This window comes from Pezoporus occidentalis, unplaced genomic scaffold (genome assembly GCF_034315485.1).
Source record: "Pezoporus occidentalis ecotype Australia unplaced genomic scaffold, CSIRO_AGI_Poc_V1 ctg8, whole genome shotgun sequence".
NCBI lineage: Eukaryota > Metazoa > Chordata > Aves > Psittaciformes > Psittacidae > Pezoporus > Pezoporus occidentalis.
This window is the reverse complement of record NW_026916158.1, coordinates 13,504,121-13,528,295: the sequence shown is the minus strand read 5'-3', so window position 1 is coordinate 13,528,295 and position 24,175 is coordinate 13,504,121. Positions and strand designations below refer to the sequence as shown.

The 24,175-nt window shown below is 40.7% G+C and overlaps 1 protein-coding gene across 9 annotated transcripts in view; it reads left to right on the top strand.

The window, feature by feature from the left end:
- MCF2L2 (MCF.2 cell line derived transforming sequence-like 2) overlaps positions 1-24,175 on the top strand; it is a 186,268-nt gene that overhangs the window by 52,159 nt on the left and 109,934 nt on the right. For 8 of the 9 annotated variants that reach the window (XM_062603104.1, XM_062603109.1, XM_062603105.1 and 5 more), the window contains exons 4-10: positions 7,787-7,877; positions 9,086-9,205; positions 16,047-16,163; positions 19,241-19,390; positions 20,404-20,528; positions 22,212-22,326; positions 23,042-23,161. In XM_062603104.1, the coding sequence (XP_062459088.1) occupies positions 7,787-7,877; positions 9,086-9,205; positions 16,047-16,163; positions 19,241-19,390; positions 20,404-20,528; positions 22,212-22,326; positions 23,042-23,161 (838 nt within the window). The remainder of the gene's footprint in view (positions 1-7,786; positions 7,878-9,085; positions 9,206-16,046; positions 16,164-19,240; positions 19,391-20,403; positions 20,529-22,211; positions 22,327-23,041; positions 23,162-24,175) is intronic. The other variant, XM_062603103.1, reaches the window with a different exon arrangement.

Here is a 24,175-nt window from a genome sequence, read left to right as displayed (position 1 = left end):
AAAGCGTGCCTCCTTCAAGTTTGAGTAAGAAGTTTTCCCAGCTCCACCTACATGTATTCCCCATACGAAGTTGCCAAAGCAAGCTGAAAGAAACCGCATACTGTGAACTTAACAGCTTCATTGTTTCACTCTGCTCTGTAGGGTTTTTGTTCTGACAGGAGAAACTTCGTTTTACGTATTTCTTCACTAGAGGCAGGACTGGGAGGATGATCAGCTTCAGGGTTAATAAAACAACAATAGCAGCTGAGAAAAGCACAAAGCTAGTTTTCCAGTTGTTTGTATTTGGTATGCTGGTGGGTGATTCCCAGTAATGTTGACACATGCTGGGGAGCTAGCATGTTGTCAGTGATAGGCAGAAATTCTTTATGCTGCTTCAGCCTGTGTGAAAGCCAAAAGTACAGATGGGTTCAAATGAAATTAAACTAATTAATGAAGGATAGTTCTATCAGTGGCAGCTGAACTCAATGGCTCAGATGCAAACTCTAACTGAAGAAATTCATATATTCCTTAATGCTGGGACTTGGGAGAATATGCCAAGAGAAAGTTTGTTCTTCTCTCTTTTCCCCTTGCCTCAGTATCCACTACCTACCAAACACTGGAGACAGAGTATTGGGCTAGATGGACCTTTGCTTTGATTCCGTTTACCAGTTTCGCATTTTCTCTTCCCCTGAGAAATCACAGAGCAATGTGCAAAAAATGATGAGTTACATTTCAAAGCTTTGTAACTCAGGAGAGCTGCAATATGCTTATTTTACAGGTGATGAGGTATGTGTAAGTAATATCTTGCATTACAGACAGGCTCACCAAAACTTGTGTTAAGTGACTATTCAGTTTGATATAAATGACCTGCTCAAGGTCAGAGACAGGCTGGGATTTGAACCTGCATTTTCTGCAGACCAGCACATTGGTTTGACACTTAGGTTTAATTATAGATCACAGTGTAGGGATGTGAGTTTTCCAGGGAGTTTGCTAGTATTCGTTACAGTGTTTTTAGAAAGATTGACTGCATTTATTGAGCCACTATTTGAAACTTGCCACCCTTCATGTGGATGGTGAGGGACAAAGGTAGTAATTTAGAAGAGGAAGAACCTGAGCAGCAAGCTTTGGCTGTGTGATTTATGACATAATTATATGAAGTACAGTCTTAATGTGGCATAAATGGAAGACCTGTTTGGGTGCAGCAGAGCCTTGCAAATTTGCAATTGCTGGTCCATGCACCAAGAGTGTTTCTCATACCTCTCAGCAAGTAGTAAAGGAACTGCTTTGTTACCTTCATTAGCACTACTATAGTACATACTACTGTGTGTATCACAACAGCATTCCTGTACATGTTGTTTCACTGCTAGTAGTTCACCTTTTCTTTTGATTCTTAAAGAAGATGTGCAGATATCAAACAAAGTGACAAAGAGAAGAGAATAGTCTCTAACTCTTGTGGAGTTATGAAGGCTATGACTGTGAATCAGGTAAGATGAAGTATAGTTTTAAGAGCAGTTCACACTGTTTAGCATAGAAAATAATCCCTTCTTCATAGCTCAGTGAACCAGAGTAATCAGCACCATTTTTCAGTTAAAGGTAGAGAGAATATTTTTTTTTTTTAGTGTCTGTTTCTGCATATCCTGTAGAATAAGGTTAATCTTAGTTGTGGAGATAAGATCTGTCACAAGATGACAAGATTCAGTTAGTAACTTTCTAAGTCCCTCTGGAATGATTGATCTTATGTGCCCATATGACAAAACATTGGAATGATAGGCAGCTTTCAAACATGAACTGCTCTCCAGGATAGAAGATCAGCCCAGTGAGATTTTTGTAATTGGATTAATTTTCTCTCTGGTTCAACACCTGCTCATGAGAGTGCTCCACCAAAGGAGTCTACATACATACACATTCACATTGAGTAGCATCAGTGTATGCACATGCATACCTCTGTGCATGCACGCATACGATGGATAGCTCCAGAAAGGCCTTTTTTACTTTCTTCATTCCATGGCCAGAATTCCCTTCTCTTGCAACTGATGTGGATCAACTCCTTTGTTAAACAAAAAGAGAGGTCAAAACAAAGAGAGAGGTCAGGGAATTGGACGTCTCCTGGCTTCCCCAAATCAGTAATCAAGGGCCAACCTAAATCAGAGATATGACTGTAGAGATATTACAGTACAGACACTGAGAAAGTATTGATAGAGTGTGTGTGTTTGTTTTTAAAGAAACTCCCTTCTTCTGGATACACACAAGTGGGGTTTCTCAGCTGCACATCCACTTGCACTGAGGCTGCCATTGTGGCTACTTTTCCTCCCATGGCTGTTAGCTTGCATGTAATCCTTAGTGCCAAATGACATTCAGACCATGGTTTGGCCTTTTCTTTCAGCATGCTGACTGCTGCCATCAACCTGTGGCAGCAGAGATTTACTGCTGTGTGTCTCTGGCTTGTTTGCTTCTTGCCTTTGTGTAGTCTGCCAGAGTGATTTTGAGTGATGTATATATTCTTCCACATTTTCTTCTGTGTTCTGCTTAGATGCTTTCCTTTTTAGCACCATGTGGTTTTCTCATCTTCTCTCCCCACTCTTTTCCTTCTTCTTCAAATTCTGTAGTTTTTAAGTCTGTTCTCCAATTTCTTAAGCATTTCTTCTCAGACAATGTAATAGGTTCAATGTTGTAAATTATATGTGTTGTGATAGTACCTGAATTGTTTGCTTAATGGCCTGATTCTCATTTTACCCTGACAAATCTCTTTCAGATCTCATGTTTTGGCTTGTTTTTCATACTCTTCTGCAACTGGGATTGTTACCTGAACTGTTTGTGCAATAAAGTGTTCTGGCCTGTGCTTTCCCCTGCAGCGCCATATGCCAGGCACCACTTTTTGGCAAGTTTGGCAGTCAGTTGCAGTTACTACGCTTGGTCTTGGAGAGAAAGAGCTTACAGTAGCACTCCACCATAGGTAGACTGCACATTTAATGGTATTTTTTTTTTCTTCACTGTTTTCTCATATTTCAATCCAAGTCATTATATAAGTACCTATTTCATCTTCCATTTCCTCAGTCTGTCTCTTTAGCTGCCCTGCAACACTGGGATGTGCAGTGGCAACTGATAAGCAGTGTTCCTATTCCCATACATTCATTATTCTTAGCTCTCCCCACCCCCGTGACCACTCCTGCCAAGCCTAATTTCATGAGAAAATTCTTTTGTTGCTTCTCTTTTGCATTTTCTTGTTTCTGTCTGTATTTCATAAGCTCTTGTTCCTATTATCTATGAATGTAATTTTTCTTGATCCTCTGATGCCCGAATGCTTTTGTAGTGTTACAAATCCCTGTGCAGAAGGACATCTGAAAAAAAACAAACTGCTCATGAACATGTACTTGAAAAAAAAGCAAAGGTCATTTTTAAGTTACTTCTGATGTACATGTTTGAGGGACTTACTTTTAAAAATAGGATGTAAGAGCTGGTTCACATGCACAGAGGCACATTTTATTTGGGAGAAATACTTTTGTGTTTGTTTAAACACAGTTGTACTTGTTACTTTTGGCAGATGCTGTCCTGTCAGTTACTTCCATTGCAGTTTGCTTACCAAAGTGTGATTATAAGGGTCTGATTCTGAATTCTTTTAGGCCTTCAATCCCCTGTGTACCCTGCTATTAGAAAGCCTGTGGACAGTCTCTCAAACCAGGTAGATGGCCAAAACAAGGCAATTTTTATGTGTAGGCAGCTTGTGTGAATATGGCACTTATGGATATAGTTACCTGTCTTTTAGCTACATCATAAATTTTATCAAGAACAGATTTTCCTAATTTTTATTAACCTGACAGTAGTTGAATGATATATTTCCGTAGATCAACATCAGAATTTTGTTAGCTTCAGCTAACACACCTACTTATTGGGAATTATGTTATAAATCACTGTTTTCAGTGGTACTGCATTAGGTTTGAACCTGATTCTATGTAGCCAATTATTGTTCTAGATATTCAGCAGCTACAAACTGGTTGCACCAGTCTGGGCTGTAAACATAGATGCTGATTCCAGTATATAGTCTCTGTTTCTCGGGAGTAGATACATATTTTGGTGACCAATTTGACCCAAATTATGAGTCTTACATTCCCATATTCCTGCTGCTTTCACATAGTTCTCAAAAATTAACATGGCGGTCAAAAATACATAAAGCGTATTAGAGACAGCCTTTTCCAAGGTCATCTGAAATATGTTACTGTTGAAATGAGAATTGCACTGACTTAGTTCCCCTTTCATGTCTCACCATTTTACTAGTAACTTTGATCTAAACAATAGACTAGTTTCAATAACACACTGTAAGCAACGTGGATGTTGATTTGTAACCTTGTTCTCTTGAAACAATTAGTCACAACAAGCAATTTTTTTTTATTTGTTCTGGTTAACCATATATTTGGACCAAATCCGGTTTCCAGCACGAGTAAAGAAACCCAAGGGGGATGTGTATCCTGTGATTACCCATTTCTCTGGTCACCTGAAGAACTGTGAATCCAAGAGCTAATCTCCACTTGTATGGGGCCAGAGCATGCTTGAGTCTGTGCTTTACCAAGAGGCCCATGAGGGTGCTGGGGTTGTTTTTGGGAGCACTGGATTGTGACAAGTGTTAGTATTATCAGCATCAAATGTTTACAAACTTTATTGTGGATTCACCAGAACTGGTGCATCGTATATAGGAGAGTTTGTTAATAACACATTTTGTTAATGAGTGTGATCCTCTCTTTTACAAGCCAGTTTTCTGTGGACTGGATGTCAGACTGTCCTGCGTTCAGCAGTAGCAGTCATGTTTCTCCTTCGTGGTAGCTGGTGCAGTGCTGTGTTTTGACTTCCAGCCTGGGAACAATGCTGGTGATACCGATGTTTTCAGTTGTTGCTAAGTGATGTTTACCCTGACCAAGGACTTTGTGAGGCTCATGCTCTGCCAGGGAGGAGGGGAAGCCGTGAGGAAGCAGAGACAGGATGCCTGACCCAGGCTAGCCAAAGAGGTATTCCATACCACAGCACGTCATGCCCGGGGTGGGGGGTAACTGGGAGTTACCCAGAAGGACACGGGCTTGCGGGTGGAACTCGTTTCTTGGCCGGTGGTATCGTATTCTCTTCCCTTGTTATTTTCCCTTATCATTGTTGTAGTTGATAGTAGCGGTGGTGATTTGTGTTGTACATTGGTTGCTGGACTGTTCTTGTCTCAACCCGTGGGAGTTGCACTCTTTTGATCCTCTTCCCCGTTCCTCCAGGAGCGGGGAAGGGGAGAGCCCCGGGGGGTGCCTCGATTGCTCTCAGCCTGGTGGCACCACTCACTGGGAGTGAGTGAACAAGCTGTCTGGCGAGGGTTTAAACCACGACACAGACAGCGGGCAGTGTTGAATGGACGGCCTCCTGTTCCCTAGGCCAGGGAACTGGGTGCAATGCACCTCAGCCTGGTTTTTAGATTGTGTTTATTTGACAGCTTCTCAAAGGCTTTTTTGCCTTTTGGGGTGGTGGTGGTTGTATTAGTTGGAGGACTGGGGGCTTGTAGCTTCCAGTTTCATCTGTAGCAAACAGAATAACTGGGGCTGTTGCCACCAGGATTGGCAGACCAATGTGGCCAGGGTGGATGCAGCTCTGATGCTGAGGAGTGGGGGGTTCCAGCCTTTCAGCTGGAACTTCCTGGAGTGAGATGCTGTGCTGAGGTATTAAATAAGAATAGACAAACAAAAAAGCACCCTTCCTGTCTCTTGTGACACCTAAACACATTTATACCCTACAATTTCTAGCAGTTGTTTTCTTTCTATAGTTGTCTTAAACATATCTTGGCACATCGTTAAACAAAAATATTTGGGTTTGTTGTTTTGTTTGTTTTTTTTTTTGACATGTATTACACAAGCAAAGGAGGAAAATGATGCATGGCTTTGTGCTTGTTTTGATTTCCAAACTATCAGCAAGTTTACCACAACCTTCTCTGGTGATATAACCAGAATTCCTGGCACCAGTGCAGCAACACTGGTTGGCAAGGCAGAGGGAAAAAGCCTGCCTTCATCCTGTATGTCTCCATTAGGCAGGACAGGCACCCCGTCCACAGAGATACTACCTGGCGGTCTGGAGGCTGAGGCTGATTTGCCCAGGCTTTTCATGACTTTCAGCCTTTCAAAGCAATTTTTGATCCCAGCACCAGAAGCAGTTCGATAAAACCAGTGCAGATTTTTGGGTACTTTAGGAAGCCCCCAGGTTGAGACTTTTGTGTTTAGTTTCTCACACCCTTTCTGTAACAGTCTGCAATACATACAATTTCTTTGCTGCCTTCATCTGAACAATTTTTTTTTCCCTAACAACTAGGGCAAATGCATAGATACCAAGCTGGCCATTCGTTTTCCTTGAAACCTTTGTTGAACTATTGAAGGATATGTATATATTTGCATATATATATATATATATATATCAGGAAAAATGAATTAATTACTTTCCCTGTTTGAGAGGCTCTGCTGCAAACACAATTTTTCTCCTCTAAAGAAAGAGCTGCATGTTGCATTACTTAAGAGGAAAGGTCATCTATTGTCATGGAATTTTGTTGCTCTCAGAGGAATGATGTAAAAATATTGAAGTGGAAAAATCAGTGAGTTTTCCTTTTCCAGTATGAACTATTAAGAACACTTGCATGGCAACTTGGATTTGCATAATACTTTGGCTTTCAGGTTGCTGTTCTTAATCCTGCAGAGCTACAGCAGAAGCTCAGTACTGCTAACGTTGGTGCTCTTTGTTGATTATTGACACAAGTTTGCACAAAATGACCCATGAAAATGGTGTTCCTGGGTTGCTTCTTGTATGGACAATGGAAAAGGGATCAAGGAAATGTTTTATACAATTTCTTTTGATTTAAATCTGCAATTGGGTGTTTGATTGCAGTATGTCCTTTGATTATGTAATTTATGCTCTTTCTGCCTGCCTCTGTTTTGTCCAGAGATGGCTGAGCCAATGTGCTATAATGACATTTCTGGAGGTTTTTTCCTCTGTGCTTATAGCTTTCAAGGACTTCTCCCCAGCTCTGAGCACTCCTGGGAGGCATAGTAGAGCAGTCCCACTGAAGCACTGTGCACCAAAGTGGGATTTTTGTGTGAGAGAGATAGAGAATGGGATATTTATGAGTCCTACATAGATGGGACAGAGCATCAAATCACTGCCTCATAGATGTTTCTTGAAAAGTACTGAGAAGGAACAGTAACTGTTACTCTAGCCAACATGTTAAAAGGATATTTGAATGACTTGCAACCTTAGAACCACTTTGTGGTTGGCAAGATAGAACTCTTCAATTCCTGCTTTGCTTACCAGAATTCCTGGGGCATTGTGTACACAAGCAAAGGGGAACAGTTGGGAATACAGGCTCCCTTGGAGCTAAGTGTCCCTGTCAGATATCAGCATACTTGGAGAATGAAGACTGAAGCGCGGCGTCCAATAACTTACATTATTTTGCAGAGAAAACAAGATCTGAGGTTTTTGTCTTCAATACAGCACAGTGTAATTCATGATCCTGAACTATTTGTATCACCTAGTTTGGTAGCAGGGTAGCCTAGCAGCTGAGAGATTAAGCAGATAAAGTATTCATGTCTTGTGTAAGCTGCTAACCTCATGCTGGAAAGAGAAAATTTGTCGGCTTTTGTTTTCATGTGAATTCTGCCAAATACTCATTCTTTCTACTCTACGTTGCATTTTCGTAATGGGCTTACAGGGTGATCTGACAGAGGCTGTGTTTTGCTGCAGTACACTTCCTTGGAATGGGAGTATCTCCATGTAACCCAGCATACTTGTTTCATCTGTTTTGCAGTCTGGAGGCTGCCAGCATCGGATTCATCATCATCATAGACAGACGACGGGACAAATGGAGCGCAGTCAAGGCATCCCTGACACGGATAGCAGTAAGTGCTTACTTTTGTTATTTATCTTCTGGAAATGAAAATTATCTGTTGAACCTTCAGCACAGGATACAGTTTCATGTGCTCATTTTTAGCTCACATTTTCTGGCTGTGGATGCAGATTCTCCCCTGCCCTGAAGCTCTTGAATGTTAAAGAGGGAGAAAGGTGCAAAAACAAATTACACAGCCTTATTTACTGCTGAATTAAGACAAATTCCTTATTTGCTGGGTTGACTGCAATACAAATTCTAGTAATTTGAAGTTGGTTCCTAGAAGAGTATAACAGACGTACACTTCTGTGCACTGATGTGATGATGTGGCCTCCTTGTGAAAGAAACAGATCTCAAGGGGCTTCTGTTTGCGTGGTAGTAAGCGATCTCTGTCAGAAACTCATAATAGCTTATTCTATCTTGTTTGCAAAAGTCAGAGCTAAGCACTGATTTTCAGTGCCAATGAAAGCAGCTGGTTTTATACACCTATTACTAGGAATATGTGCTCTGAGAGCAAGCATGTATACACAGAAGTGTGACCAAGGCACCTTTTAAGTTTTTTCAAGGAATTTAAACAGAATTACTTTTCATTCTCAGTTCTTTTTAGCTGCCCTCTTCTAGAAATTGTTCTTTTTTTTATGTTGATGAGCTCAGAGGAGTGCATGAGAGATGTAGGATGTTGTGTTGCAGACAGAGCCATGTCTGATGAATGTGTTGAGTGAGTGTGTGTGGGGAAGAATATGCGAGGTTAAAAATATTAAAAAGCTGTTCCAGAAGGAGAAGGTAGGTCAGCCTGGGGTACTCCTCTGCGCCACCCCTTTCTTTCACCAAGTCCAACGTTGGTATCCAGTTTTGCCCTCTAGTGGCGGCAGCCTAGGAAACGGGAAAACCTGTGGCGTGGTAGCGCAAAGGGGGCTTGGTGTGGTTCAGATCTCGGGGAGGAAGGTGCTAGTGACGAAACTTTAGAGCTCTCTGCTAAATCCATATAAGAAAACAATGCATGGCTGGGCAGTAAAAAAGGGCCAGTCTTTTTGTCAGCTTTGGAAATTGTGACAATGGGCACATACTGAATGGACCAGCTGATACTATTAGCAGCTGGACTGAGCAAGGTTCAGTAAGTCCTACATGCTTTGCCCTCTTTAGGAAACATTTGGCTGAAAATTCCCGTGGCCTTCCTGGAAGGCAGAGTTAAGCCTTCTAATAGTTCCATGTTTCTTGCAGGGAGCATTTCCAGGAAACCTGCAGCTAGTGTTTGTCCTGAGACCTTCCCGCTTTATCCAAAGGGCAATCGCTGACATTGGCATTAAACTCTATCGAGATGACTTTAAAATGAAGGTACCGGTAAGCATGCATTTTTTGCCTGTGTGTTTTCTTTATCTCCGTGTTTGCAGTTATCAAGTGTCAGCAACTTCTCATAACACAGTAAATGAAATTTTATTGTATGTGGCAACTGGGGACTTTTATCTGGGTCTGTGTGGTTTGTATAATAGTAATGTTAAAGGGTTAATTACCAGTGGATGCTTCACAGTATTTAATGGACATGTTACTATGTCAGTCTAGCTATAAAATGTGATTTGTTTTTTAAGTATTGACATATAAGTCCATTGGAGCCATTCCCCTGATGTAGGTAGAGGTAGATCTTCTCACTTTGGTGACAAACATAACTGTTTAGTACTACAGAGCAGTGGAAGGCTAGGGCTGAATTCTGCACTATTTTATGTATTATCCACGGGACTGCTGACAGTGCCTTGTTAAATGCTTGCATAGCATTGTCTGTTCTTAAAGCCTTTGATCCCCATGCCCTCAAGATTCAAAGTCTGGTTTTTACTTCTTTTTATATACACTTGGCATATGCTGTAAGTCAGCATTCCTGAAAGAGTTTAAGTTTTAGATTATTCTAAGAGAGCTCTTTAGGGAGTTGTTCATAGCTGCATGTTTGCATGTGGTTTCAAAGTGGCTTATAAACAAACTTGAATTATGATTATTGATGGTATTTCATCCTGGACCAGATTCATACTGTGTTCCACAATGACTTTACTGGAATAATTTCATATGATTGTTTTGGATTTTGCTTGTGGTTTTATACAGTTTTGCAAAAGATCTGTGGCTCTCCTACAACAGATTCTAGCTCTGTCAATACCTAAGTTTGAAGATCAGGTGTTTAAAATACTTTGTGCTTCTTCTGAAGTAAGAGAGAGCAGCCAGTTTATTACAATGCATACAGAAAAGGAACCACAAATATCCATTTGATTATTGTGGATTAAACTGTAATGTTGACTGTAGTTTGTCAAGGGTTACTTTTTGGTAATTGAAATGCAAAATTGATGTAAAAATACATGTTTGGCTACAAAACAAAATCTTTCCATTTTATAGCACCTTAAAAACTGGATGTTCCTGTATTTAATAAGCCACAATCTGTTGCTATAGCAACTGTTGTACCAGCAACTGCGGCCTAGGAAGGGACAACTTCACCAAGAATTAGCATTTTCTAACAATTCAGCATTTTCTATACTTTTAGCAATTTATTTGATGACAATTTTGAATTTCAAATTCAACTTGAAACTATGGGGGAAAATGGATGACCCAGGGGAATTACAGACCAGTCAGTCTCATCTCTGTGCCTGGCAAAATCTTGGAGCAGATTCTCCTGGAAGGCATGCTAAGGCACATGAAAATCAACAAGGTGCTTGGTGACAGCCAGCATGGCTTCACTAAGGGGAAATCCTGCCTGACCAATTTGGTGACCTTCTATGATGGGGCTACAGAAATGATGGACAGGGGTAGAGCAGTTGATGTCATCTACCTGGACTTGTGTAAAGTGTTTGACACTGTCCCACACGACATCCTTGTCTCTAAATTGGAGAGACATCAATTTGATGGATGGACCACTCAGTGGATAAAGAACTGGCTGGATGGCTGCACACAAAGAGTTGTAGTCAATGGCTCAATGTCCAGCTGGAGACCAGTAACGAGTGGTGTCCCTCAGGGATCGGTGTTGGGACCCGTCTTGTTCAACATCTTCGTCGCTGACATGGACAGTAGGATTGAATGCACCCTCAGTAAGTTTGTCAATGACACCAAGCTGTGTGGTTCGGTTGATACGCTGGAGGGAAGGAATGCCATCCAGAGGGACCTCGACACACTTGTGAGGTGGGCTGATGCCAACCTCATGAAGTTTAACCATGCCAAGTGCAAGGTCCTACACCTGGGTCGGAGCAATCCCAGGCAGAGCTACAGGTTGGGCAGAGAAGAGATTCAGAGCAGCCCTGTGGAGAAGGACTTGGGGGTGTTGATCAATGAGAAAATGATCATGAGCCGGCAGTATGCGCTTGCAGCCCAGAAAGCCAACCATATCCTGGGCTGCATCAAAAGGAGCGTGACCAGCAGGTTGAAGGAGGTGATCCTGCCCCTCTGCTCTGCTCTCCTGAGACCTCACTTGGAGTATTGTGTGCCGTTCTGGTGTCCTAAACATAAAAAGGACATGGAACTGTTGGAACAAGTCCAGAGAAGGGCCATGAGGATGATCAGGGGACTGGAGCACCTCCCATATGAGGACAGGCTGAGGAAGTTGGGGCTGTTCATCCTGGAGAAGAGAAGGCTGTGTGGAGACCTCATAGCAGCCTTCCAGTATCTGAAGGGGGCCTATAGGGATGCTGGGGAGGGACTCTTCATTAGGGACTGTAGTGATAGGACAAGGGGTAACGGGTTAAAACTTAAACAGGGGAAGTTCAGATTGGATATAAGGAGGAAATTCTTTCCTGTTAGGGTGGTGAAGCACTGGAATGGGTTGCCCAGGGGGTTGTGAATGCTCCATCCCTGGCAGTGTTCAAGACCAGGTTGGACAAGGCCTTGGGTGATATGGTTTAGTGTGAGGTGTCCCTGCCCACGGCAGGGGGGCTGGAACTAAATGATCTTAAGGTCCTTTCCAACCCTAACTATTCTATGATTCTATGAAAGTTGGAAGGGAGGTTAATTCTGGGCAGGGATCAAGCACTGCAGTAAGTATTAAATTGTAACTCATCTTTCTTATGGGCAGGAAAATCAAGATATGAGGATACTTTGGGATTGTCTTGGCCATTCAGATTTTGAGCCATATTGGGTTTGTCCACAGAGCTATTAGGGCAGTCTTTCAAAACTAAGAGAATGGTATGTTTGTTGCTAGATCTGCCTGCCTCCTGCACAGATAGCTGTAGACAGTCTTCAGGTTTATATACATGCTGTCCACATATGCCTGATGCTATCATAAATTGCTTAGGATTGTGCTAAAGGTGTCTTAAGTTCTTGGGGTCTGTCATGATCTGTGGATGGGGCTTTCACCTGTGTTTGCAGCCCATCCTAAAAAGACAATGCCAACACAGGCATGCCTCTGTGTTACCCCAGTTTCAGATGTGATTTGTTACTGAGAGTGACATCTCTCCGTCCTCCTTCAAATTTGCATCCTACATGCCAAGCATGAGAAGAGGGCCAGAGAATTCTCATCCCATTGGAGATATTCTTACTCAAGCAATTAGGTGTCAGTACCTATCTTTAATACCACAATCAACTTTTAGATTGTTTGCAGGTGTTTGTTTATGTTCTGCATTTGGCACTATGACAACATAAATGTCATAACTGGGCTGTGGATGAGTTGCATTTCCTAGCACAGTAAGTGAGTCAGGGCCAGGATGTAAGCATTTGAAAAGGGGCTTCAATAATATGGTGTGCATTTGTTAAGGAAACATTTATTAAATAGTTTATCTGAACTATCAGACTGCAAATATATTCTGTAAAGTAGATTTGCTGGGTTAAATCAACACTGAATTGACTAGAAGCCAGAAGGTCAAACAAGAACAGGAAATAAAGGCTGAAATAGTAAACCAGGCACATTAAGGAAATGCAGGATTTATATGACTTATTGACATACAAATGTGGTTAATAAAACCCCCTGAGATAAATCTCTATTGGGATAGTGATTTGGTTAAATATCATTACCCAAGAGCACGGTACAGAAATACAGGAGATACACCGGGGTTCATCTGAGATACAATCTGGAAATTTAAAAGGGACACCCAGAGATTTACCTAAGGACCCTCCCCTTCTGGGAAGTGAGTTAAACCAGCTTCATAGTGTACACAAAAAGCTGAATGATCTGTCCATAGCAAACACTTCTTTGATCTTTGTAGGCTGTGACTTCTTTCAGATGGCCTAACCCGTCACAAAGCAACCCCACGATAGCTCTGTGTCCTGTGCTGGCCTGCCTGTGCAGGCCCTCCTCTTCCAAACTGCTACTCTCTTGTATGCTATAGCTTACTGAATGTGGATGTATTCAGTATGGCAAGAAGTGGAAGATGCTAAGCCTCTGTAAGACTGGTTTCTTAGGTGGATGTTGGATTGCTCCTAGGTTTCCTCCTGCAGAGATGCCTGCAGGGCAAAGTCTTGTGCCCTGTCAGGTAGCACCATAGCTGTTGTGCTTTATGGCTCATGCTGAGCATACTGGCTTAAAGCAAACATCTTCCTAAAAGAAAAGCCCAAGGAAGTTGTGAATGCCCCATCCTTTCAAGGCCACACTGGACAGGGCTTTGAGCAACTTGGTCTAGTGGAATATAGCCCTGCCCATGGCAGAGGGTTGGAACTAGATCATAGTTAAGGTCTCTTCCAAACCCAAACCATTCTGAGATTCTATGACAGTGTTCTTCTGTAGTTTCAGTGAACTTTGGATTATCAAGAGATTTCCAGTTTGTCAGCAACATCTCTGATGAGGAAGAGTTACAGGGCAGTTAAGACCTACTTTCTTAAAGATAATTTGCAGTTCAGAAGTAGTGCATAGACTGCATGTTCCAATCTGAGGCTACTCCAAGATTATGTGGTTTTTTGATATTTCTTGATTATAACAAAACAGTGTTTGGTAATGCATTCATGGAATACTTTTCCCTTTTAGCTTTCACTCAGATACTCTGTGCTTTCTTTGCCTCAGTTTCTTTACCAACAAGGTCTCCTGGCCTCTGTATTTAGCAGCTGGGTTCAAGGTGAAGATGAACTGCTGGAAGTAAAGAACTACTCAGTTAAGGACTACTTGAGAATATTCAACCCATACAGGTTCATGAGACCAGATGCATCTCCCACAATATTCTTGTATCCAAGTTAGGATGCTAAAGTCTGGATGGGTGGACAACTAGATGGATTTAAAAACTAGTTGCATGATTGGGCTCAGAGGGTAATGGTTAATGGGTCATACTCTACCTGGAGGTTGGCAACAAGTGGAATGATGTAGTCCTATCTGCTATTTAACATCTTTATCAATGATGTGGAAGAGGCAACATGGTGCGCTGTCATCAAGTTTGCAGATGACACTAAACTGGGGAGCAGTGGGTACACTGAAAAACAGAGCCACTGGGATGTAAGCTCAAGGAATGGCCTGATGAGTATATTATGAAGTAAATAAGGGACAAATACAAAGTTCTGCAACTGGGAAGGACTTTCTTCCTCAATAAGGAAGAGCCCATGTTCCTCTGTCCCAACAACAAACAGTGTTGTATTGTTGGCAGCAACACAGGATGTAGCTTGACTGTCCAGGGAGCAGCTCTGCTGACAAGGACCTGAGAACCTGGTAGACGGAAAGCCATACATGAGCCAGCAGTGTGCACTGACAACAAAGGAATCTGTCTGCATCCCACATTCACAGCAACATTACTGACAGGAGCACAGCCAGCAGATTGAGACAAGTGATTATCCTGCTTTATTTGGTTCTTATTAGACTGCACTGAGAATACCCTCTCCAGTTTTGGTTACCCCAGTACAAGAAAAATATTAATCTAAAGTGAGGTCAACAGAAAGCCAACAACAAGGTCAGGGCTTGGAGCATGTGCTCTACAAGGAGATGCTGAGGCAACTGGGCTTATCTAGCCTGGAGAAGGAGAAGCTTGGGAGGGTTAATGCAACGTACCAGCAGCTTTCCAGTTTCTCCAAGTATGCAGCCAAGTTGTGCATGACCGTAGGAGAAAAGATAACTGACACAAAGTGAAACAAGGGCAGCTCTGATTTAAGGAAAAACTTTTTCAACACAAAGGTAATCAGGCAGTGGACCAGACTGCTCAAAGAGGTTGGACAGTCTCAGTCCTTGGAGGCTTCCGGAACACCCTGAGCAACCTGGTTTGATCTCAGCTGACCCATCTTTGAGAAAGAAGTTGGACTAGAGACCTGAAGTTCCTGCCAACCTAAATTACTCTAGTATGATTCTGTAACAATGATCAACTAAAAACCTGTTCAGGTTTGTTCTCAAGGCTTTTCTTAGAGCATTGTCAACCTAGAATCATACATCTTCTTGCCTCCACATATCTGTGCTCATCTCATTGCCCACAGAGCTTGCAAGTGTGCTTACCATTCTCCCTTGGAGCTGCTAACATGCATAGTCAGTTAGAGTGAAGTAATACATTTGACATATATTAAAGCGTAAGGCTTAACATTTCTAGTAATTTTTTGCTCAAAATCTTATTTTCTGTGGCTGAAATCATGGTGTATTTTCTAGATGTTAGACAAGGCATAATTAAAGTGTTTGCCAAAGGTAATACTGCGTACCCAAAACTGAATGCAAATCTAGTTTTGCTTTCATTAAGGAGGTCTAGTGGTAAGGAGACTCTTTAAACAAAGAAAACTTGTTTAGGTTTGTCTCCCATTTCTCTTTTATTATGGTTTAAAATGGAATAATGCAGTGCACTCAGTGGACATAGAGTGCCATAAAAATGATACAGCTGAAAGGAAAATCTTAATCTCTCTGGTCTCATTTCAGCACTTCTTTGGGTCAAGTGGTTGGTGTTGAGGGAGCTGTTTAACCTGTTTGCTCCATGATTTCTCTGTAAATAACAGTTACCTAGAAAATACAAAAACTATTTCATGGAAGTTTGTGAGAACATTATAAACACTATACTTTTGCTTTTGATGTACATGCAGAATGACTGCATCTTCAGCCTAGCAAGGAGCAAGATGATGCCAAATTATGGTTAGTTCAAGAATAGCCATATGCATGTTGTGATGAAAATCTAGTGAAAATAAACCATCCATTGCATGAATAAAAACATAATGGGAACCTACTGGCTATGGTGGAACTACAGTTTGGTCATATGTTTAAGGCAAACCCAGATCCCAGGAACGATGATTGAAAGGGTTTGTTATTTCTCTCAGTCCATTGTGTCTGGATTTGTTTCAGATCATCATGTTAAATTCTGTCTCTGATCTGCATGGCTATATTGACAAAAGTCAGCTGACCCGGGAGCTGGGAGGAACCCTGGAGTATGGTCACAGTCAGTGGATACATCACCGAACTGTGAGTATTGGCATTCTTACACACATCTACACCCAAAATTGTCCAGATGATGAATGCAGAGCAACTACTAAGTAGTAACTCTTCAGCTGCATTTCAACCTATGGATTCTCCTAGGGACTCATGGAAAGAGGAAATCCATGACTTAAGTAGAGAAAGGTAAGTTCCCCAAATGTGTTTAACAGAAGTAGTGATCTGTATCTCACTGATGACCTGGACTATGGCCTTACTCAGCAAGGCTCTTTGGCACATTCCTATCTTTAGAGTAATTGATGACATTCATAGGCCTTTAGTTCATGGTTGAAGTTGAACCTAATTTTTAGCACTTTACTGAATCAAAGGTCAAAATTCTCACTTTAATGTTTAATTATGTCCATGGCTTTAAGAGAAGAAAAATACAACACTTGATTTTATTTCTTTGGTTTTGTTTCTGTGCTATGTAAACTTGTAGTCCAGCTATGTGTTACTTTGAGCAGTGGAAGGCAGTTAATTGTAGGAAGGCAGAAAACCTTTTTATTCTATTGCCTTTGAGGAAACTTGTTACAGGGTTGATTGTTCGCTTTTTGGATTGGTTAATGCATTTCAGTGGCTGCTTCAAAACAATGAAAACAATTCCTTATGGCACCAAGAAAAGGTAACACTTTACAAAAACCAGACCCCAAGCCCTGGAAGATTAGCAGCATAGATATTTTCTCATCCTATCTAAGTAAACATGGGCAAAGGTGGGTTCTGATCCTGGAAAATTAATTAATTTCCCAAGGACTGAATGCAGAATCTATGGGTCTGCTTGCAAGGGTGATATGTTAGAACTCATACCTAAGTAGCCCCAAGGTTTTGCAGTGTTCTGAGCAGTCTTGGGTTTTAGTCTTTTGTTGCTGACACACATGTTAGATCTAACACTTGGAAAAAGAGATTTTCTGAGGTAGCTTTGTTAAGTCAAGTCAGTTTTGTCACTTTCGTCACTTCCCTGTTATCACTTTCTGTGCTTTACTGTCCTTATGAAATTAAATTTTACTATCCTAGAGAACCACCAAATATTTCAAGCTTTTAAATATGCAAACACAGAATCTGAATTTCCTCTAACACTGGTCTGAACACATTCATAGCTGTGTTGACTACGCTGAGGTTAGAATTGAGATATATGAAAGGCTTACATGTTAAAAGTATCAAAAATATGCAACTGTCCTTGTAGGAGGGGTAAGTCTGAAGGAGTCATCTATATGAGCTCTCAAACAGCTAAAGGCTTGAAAAAATGAGGAAGGGGAGTAAAAAGAGGTACAAGAAAGGCTGTACTGTTTATTAATGACAGGCTTTTACAGAAAGCATGAATATGTAGTTTTGGAAAATATGCAGATAAAAATGAGCCAAGATTTGAGGTGACGTTGAAGTGACAAGGTGACGTAGTCCCCAGATCTTTTGGTTAAATTTGTTTGAAAAACTTTTACCAAGCAGAAAGACCTGGGGAAAGAAAACAAACCCACAGATGTAACCTAGGTATATGAAATAATTTATTACTCATACACACGGGAGAGGGTGGAGGCAAGCATGCTATTAACTGAAACACTGATAAGCTCATGATGCAGGCAGCCAAGGAATTTCTGCTGGGTAAGAAGTTGTCATCAGGGCAATGTCAACCCGATGGCACCTTGAAACAACCCAACTTTCAGTCTTGCCGAGTTACAGTCTTCATGCCTTTTGCTGCTCCTCTTACTGTTCTCATGTGTTGTCCTGCCAGTGCTTATTTTCTGAAACAGCTTTAAACTGTTGCTAAATGATAGTGAAACAGCAATCTCACTTTGTAGCTCTTTGTTTCTGCTTTCTTATCTTGAATAGCTGGGAGCCTATGAGCTTTCTTGCTCACAAAGTACTTTTCTGGCTGTTAGTAAACGGCCTTTGGTGGTGGATGGCTCTATCTGTGCTGCAGTCAGAAGTGTGACATTTCAGCCAACTTTAATCCAGTAGTTTCAGTGATGAGAACAGCAGGCTACAGCTGCAAAGGTCTGTACTGCTTATGTTGAAAGCAAGCAAGAATTTATGGGAAAAAAAGGGAAGGTTAAGAACTCTGCTAGCATTGACTCATCTGGGTCATGTTTCAGATCACATATGTGGAATGTAATTTCTCTCTGCGTCTTTTGAATGATGATCCACCTCTAGTTTGTTTTTCACTGAGCACGCAGCATGGTTTTAACTGTTGTGGTTGCAAATGGGGAATTCCCATCATTGCTGGAGAAGGGAATGCAACTTGCAATAACTATGTAGTGTCTGACTGGGTATAAAAGCATTCCTAGTGCTGTTGACTGATTCAAGCCATTGGGTGGGTTAGATCAGAAAGTGTTAAGAATAAAATATTGTTTTTCTAAACAAAACAATGCAGTCCCTAAAAAAGGCAGCATTGTATTTAAGCCTTTCTCACCTCCCCTTTCTTCAGGAAAACCAAAGTTTTCTGACAAGTTATGTGTTGATGCACCAAAGATATAAAGAAATAGCAATGCTCCAATGAATTTATGTATTTATACTGTATTTGCAGTGAGTCATTCTTGTATTTGTGTACTAATATGAACAGATGGGAGGGAGTGACTGGCGTGCATCTAGTACAGATAGGCAGGATGAAGATGCACATTTTCGAAAGCCAGGGGGAAGACAGATTGCTGCTGGGTGAATAATGGCTGTGTAAATATAAATGTAAAAGGGCTTTGCTCTAAATACTTTCAGAGTCCCCTCAACTTAAATAAAGCCTTCATTAATATTTTAAACACAGTAAAGTTTCCCAGCAAGCATGGGCAGAGGGTCTGAAGTCCTGACTTTGAAATTGATGTCCTCTGTGGTTTCATTATGTCTGCTAAGTTCTGGGAGTTCCCCGGCTGGTTCATGGAGATGACAATACTTATAGGCCTAAGAAAAGATAATTTGTGACACAGGGATTTATTTTGTTACTTTTAGCATATCTGTCCAACGAAAGGCAACATGGCCAGGTTTACAGGCATGTAATACTTGCAGCACAGTATGCCTGAAGGACTAAGCATTGTTACAGGGCTAAGGGGAAATAACCAGTCTGTAACTTTATGCTTTTGCTTTTCCAGGCTATTGAAAACTTTGCAATGACAGTAAAAACAACAGCACAGATGCTACAGACTTTTGGAACAGACCTAGCAGAGACTGAACTTCCCAATGATGTGCAGTGCACAGAGGAGCTCCTCTCTGCACACACTGACCACCACAGCAAGCTGAAGGTGAATATTGTCTCAAGACAGCACCATCAGTTCAATATATGATTTTTGATTCAACAAAATTTTCTGCCATCATTTGGGATTCCATTGTCTGGAAATTACAGAAGAGGACAGAAACCTGGATTTGGGAGGCTGATTTGATTGAACTATGAAAAAGGACTTTTTGCAGCTTCAGGAATAATAGAACAGGGAAATGTCACTTCTGTATGAGAGAGTGTTATAGGGTCACATCTGGAATAGCATGGGCTCCTGATGAAGAGTTCATCAGAAAGGATGAATTCACACTAGACTAGATTTAAGGATAATCCAGAAAGAGACAGAATGATCTAACTAGATGATGACTTGTTTTGTTTTTCAAAACAAGTTGGGTCAAGTTTAGCTTTGTAGAGTAAGGCTCAGAAGAAAACATTACTGCTGTCAAGAAATACCTTAAGTTAAATGCAAGAGAAAAAATACTACTTAAGCTATATTAGCACAAGTTTCACCCAAGAAGCATGCAGTGATGTGGGGACTCCTTAGCTGACATGTTAATGTTTGAGATTCATTGTCCTTTTTGTTGTTCATGTTTCATGCTTGGAAGACCCCTCCTTCTGTGGATGACTCCTTGATGGCTGACATACTGTGTCTCAGCTTGTCACAGTGTTGTTTAAGGAAATTCCATTAAGAAGTGCTATGTCTCAGTACAGTCCTTCAGCTCACTGAACGATCTGCAGCACACATTAAATTTGTAGAATAATTTATTTTGCAAGTTGCCAGGTCAGAAATGCAATCTTCTCAGAAGTTATATATTATTCCTTTTCTTATAAATATATCTATCATTCAATGTGAATAGATTTAGTCTCTATGTTTCTAGAAAAAATGTCATCTTTAGTAAGCATTTCTATTTTGTTCAAAGTATTTAACAACCTATGAAAGAACCTTCCTTTAGGAGGTACAACCTATGTTGTACACCTGAGAGATGTGAGCATTGATACAGTAAATACATACAATTTGTTTGGCTTGTTCTTTCCCCTCAGGATGAGCTGAAACTAGCTGTGAAGCAGGGAGCCACCCTACTAACATGCATTAGGGAGCCAGTCACCCGAAGCGCCAACTGCAAACTCAGTTCAGATGAACTGGAAAATGTCGCAACAGTAGAAAGGTCAGTGAAGCTAGATTACCTTGTGCAAGTCGCTAATTTATGTGTAAGAATGCAAGTGTAACTTAAATGATTTAAATATGCAGGTGAGAAATTCCCAGTGGTTAAGCTGTTCAGGATATATTTGATAAGTCATTCAGAGAAGGGAATAGCTTTGAGGAAGTTACCTAATTAAACTGTCAAGGCAAGTTCAAACCAGTCCTGAATGTCTTCGTAAATTTTGGTTGGACCACTTACTACCTGGCTGAAGATCTGATGTGAGACTTACTTTCCCTGTAGCATATCCATCTTCCAAATTCCTATGCCTGGTTAGAAAGTGGCATCTGAATCTATGCAAGATGAGAGGGTATATGCTTGTGCATGTCTGTGAAAACACTTGGGGAAGGACAGATGAAGGTGATACTCTGAAGCATTCCTCTTCATAGCTGCACGAGAGAGAGAAACCCCTATTCTTTCCTGCAATACTAGTTATTACCATAAAGCTTTTAGTCACCATGTAGAAGTTTCTGCTGTGCCATGTGATGCAGCGGAAAGAGAAATGCTGTGCCAGTGTTTCAGTGCGTTTGCATTCGCTGGGAACAAAGCAGCCAAAAGTAAAGCTGAGCTGATATTTTTCACTGAATACTTTGAAATCTTTTAAACAGTCATCCCAAAGGAATTTGCGAATTCATCTTGAATTCAGCAACTACCTATGATTAAAAACATGTTTTTCAGGGACAGAATGGAAACAGGACTTTGTTTTTGTGAGGAATAAGAGGGAGCTATTAGTGTTTATCCCAATATGATGATTGCAGTACTCACTGAGCTTGTAGGAGATCAGGCCTGCTCCCTTGCCTGCCCAAAGAGCACCCACTTATTGAAATATAGTATCTTCAGAAAAGACTTATTTTCTTTCCTTTTCCTTTTCCTTTTCCTTTTCCTTTTCCTTTTCCTTTTCCTTTTCCTTTTCCTTTTCCTTTTCCTTTTTTTCCTTTCCCTTTCCCTTTCCCTTTCCCTTTTCCTTTTCCTTTTCCTTTCCTCCATTTAAATTGTTCTACTTTGTAGTACAATTAATAGATCATTGAAAGTCTGTGAGGATGATTCACTAGTCTGGTGTCAGACATTTTACTCAAGATGTATGATGCCTTGATACTAATTTCTTTGTGAATAAATGTTCCACCATTTACACAAAGTGAAACAATATCCATGAGAGGCATTATGAGCTTCTAATTTATTGTTTTGAATTGACTGGGAAAATTATTCAGTCTTTGCCTATTTCTGATGGGTGAAGAAAATGAACAAATTGTAGAGTTCTGCTTTAAACATTCCTTAAAACAATAATTGCATCATATTCAGTCTTCAGTAGTCTGGGGTGAATTACGGTTGAAGAACTGGGTGCAAGCGAAAGAGAGACAGCTGCCTTTGGCTGCCAGCATGTGCAACAACTCTGTGTTCCTATTGCAGGTCAGGAGGCAGGACTGCAACTGCCACACTGCAACCATGTAGTTGTCACTCTTCAGCTACACTCCTGCCTGTCCCACTGCAAATTTCATTCTCTTTTGTTAACGGGAAAGTTGACATAGAGCCTTCTTACATTATAGGCTCCCCACCATCTTCCTACTCTGCTTTCTGCCATCAGTTGGTGTAACTGAAAAGAAATGAACTATAGAAAATAAATAAATTCTTTTAATTCTGATTTCTTAACAGGTTATTAGCTCAGTTGGATGAAACAGAAAAGGCTTTTGATCAATTTTGGACCAAGCATCACCTAAAACTAGAACAATGCCTGCAGCTGCGACACTTTGAACATGATTTTAGAGAGGTATTTCATTTGTTCATTTTGTCTCTCCTTCCCTTATAAGATCAAATTTTACTCATACTCGAAGTATACTTGCAATAAAAAAAGGAGATTGAAAGATAAGCCCTTCATTGTGAAACAGGGAATGGATATTCAAAAATTAAATTCTTGACAGCTATCAGATTCTTACAACAGTTGGAAAAGGTGCAGTGAGGAAAGTCCCTTTTTAGCCAATGTGTGAAACACCAACTTCTCAATAAATCATTTTCCATTTATGTGTGATGTTACCAAATATCACTTCTGTGGTGGTAAATCCAATCCCACCAGAGTCATTGCAATACAGTTCAGGAAGCCCAACTGCCAGCCCAGAGGCTGAATTAATGCAGACTCTGGAATATTATAGACTCCGGAGTCACAGGTCTTCAAAACTATGTGGGCCTAAATAGTGAGAAGCAGGGCAAGTCTTTGAGGAACAGTTGAATGCTGCTTTATTCCTTGGCTTTTCCATTTTGGAACAAGCTGAAAGACTAACCTTGATATGCAGGAACAAACTGAAAGAATAAATTTGATACGCAGACTCTTCTAAAAGATGTAGGTGAATGTTTAGGAGACATAAGTTTGCTATAAGTTTATGAGTATCTTGTGATAAGATTTTCAGTGGGTGTTTTTTGTTGGATTTGTCTGTTTGTTTGGGGTAGTTTTGTTTGTTTTATTTTTGTTGCTGCTGTTGTATTTTTAGGTAAAATTGGTGTTGGATAATCTCATGGAAGCACAAGCAGGTTTTGCTGACATTGGAGACAGTGTGACTAGAGTGGAGCACCTCCTAAGGGAACAGAAACAACTGGAAGAGAAAGGACAGGTTTGCACTCGATATAGTATTCTACCTGCTAAGGACATAATCTTCTAGGCACCTCTCTGTCACTTTCCTTGCTTCATGCTTGCTTTCTTCTCATGAGTCATTATTTTAAATTGGAAAACTCAGGTACTAATTTCCAGCAGCCAGAGTTGTTCAGACCCAGTAGTTCCAGTGTATTTCTTGGAAAGCTAGAATGCAGTTAAAAAATTGTTATTTCAAAGATGGAAAGGTTAGGGCCATCTTTGCAATCTGAAAAGCTCAGAACACTTAACAGGTTACCTTGGTCAGACTTCTAAGAGCATTCTATTCAGACTCACAGCAGTTTGAGGAACACCTATGCCTTCCAATAAACACCTTTTCCAGACATTTGGACTTTGTAATGCCATCAGCTGGTTAGCCGTGCTATACATCATATTTAGTATTATAAGAAAGCATTGAAAAAAATGTCTAAGTTAAATTAGAGGAGGATGCACGTGAACAAATGAAGAAGCTGGTGATCATCGTTTTAAAGAACAGGGTTAAGATTTAGAAATATTGTGATCTTTGCACAGCTCTTCTGTAGAAGCGTAAAGGAAGAAAAGTTAGTAACATGCATCTTCCTTTCACTGACCATGTCACATAATATATTGATGTATGCTCTGTTCCTGTTAGCCATCTCTAATTTCATCCTACTGTGATTAAGCTTATGAACTGTACTCTGAAGAGTTTTCCAAAGTATATCTTGAAATGAAAAATAAACTAAAGCATTATAAACCAGCAATTAGTAAGTAAAATAATACAGGGGGTTTTATTATTGGGAACTTCGTAGGGAAAAAAAATTGTATAATGAATGTCCCCAGTACATGAGAAAGAAGGTGGCATAGAATCACAGTTATCACAGAATAATTAAGGATGGAAGAGACTTCTGGAGGTCATTTTGTTCAACACTCCTGCTCAAGCATGGCTGCCTAGAGCAGGGTTCTCAAGAGGGCAGGTTGTTCAGATGGCTTTTTAATATCTTCAAGGAGGAAGAGTCCA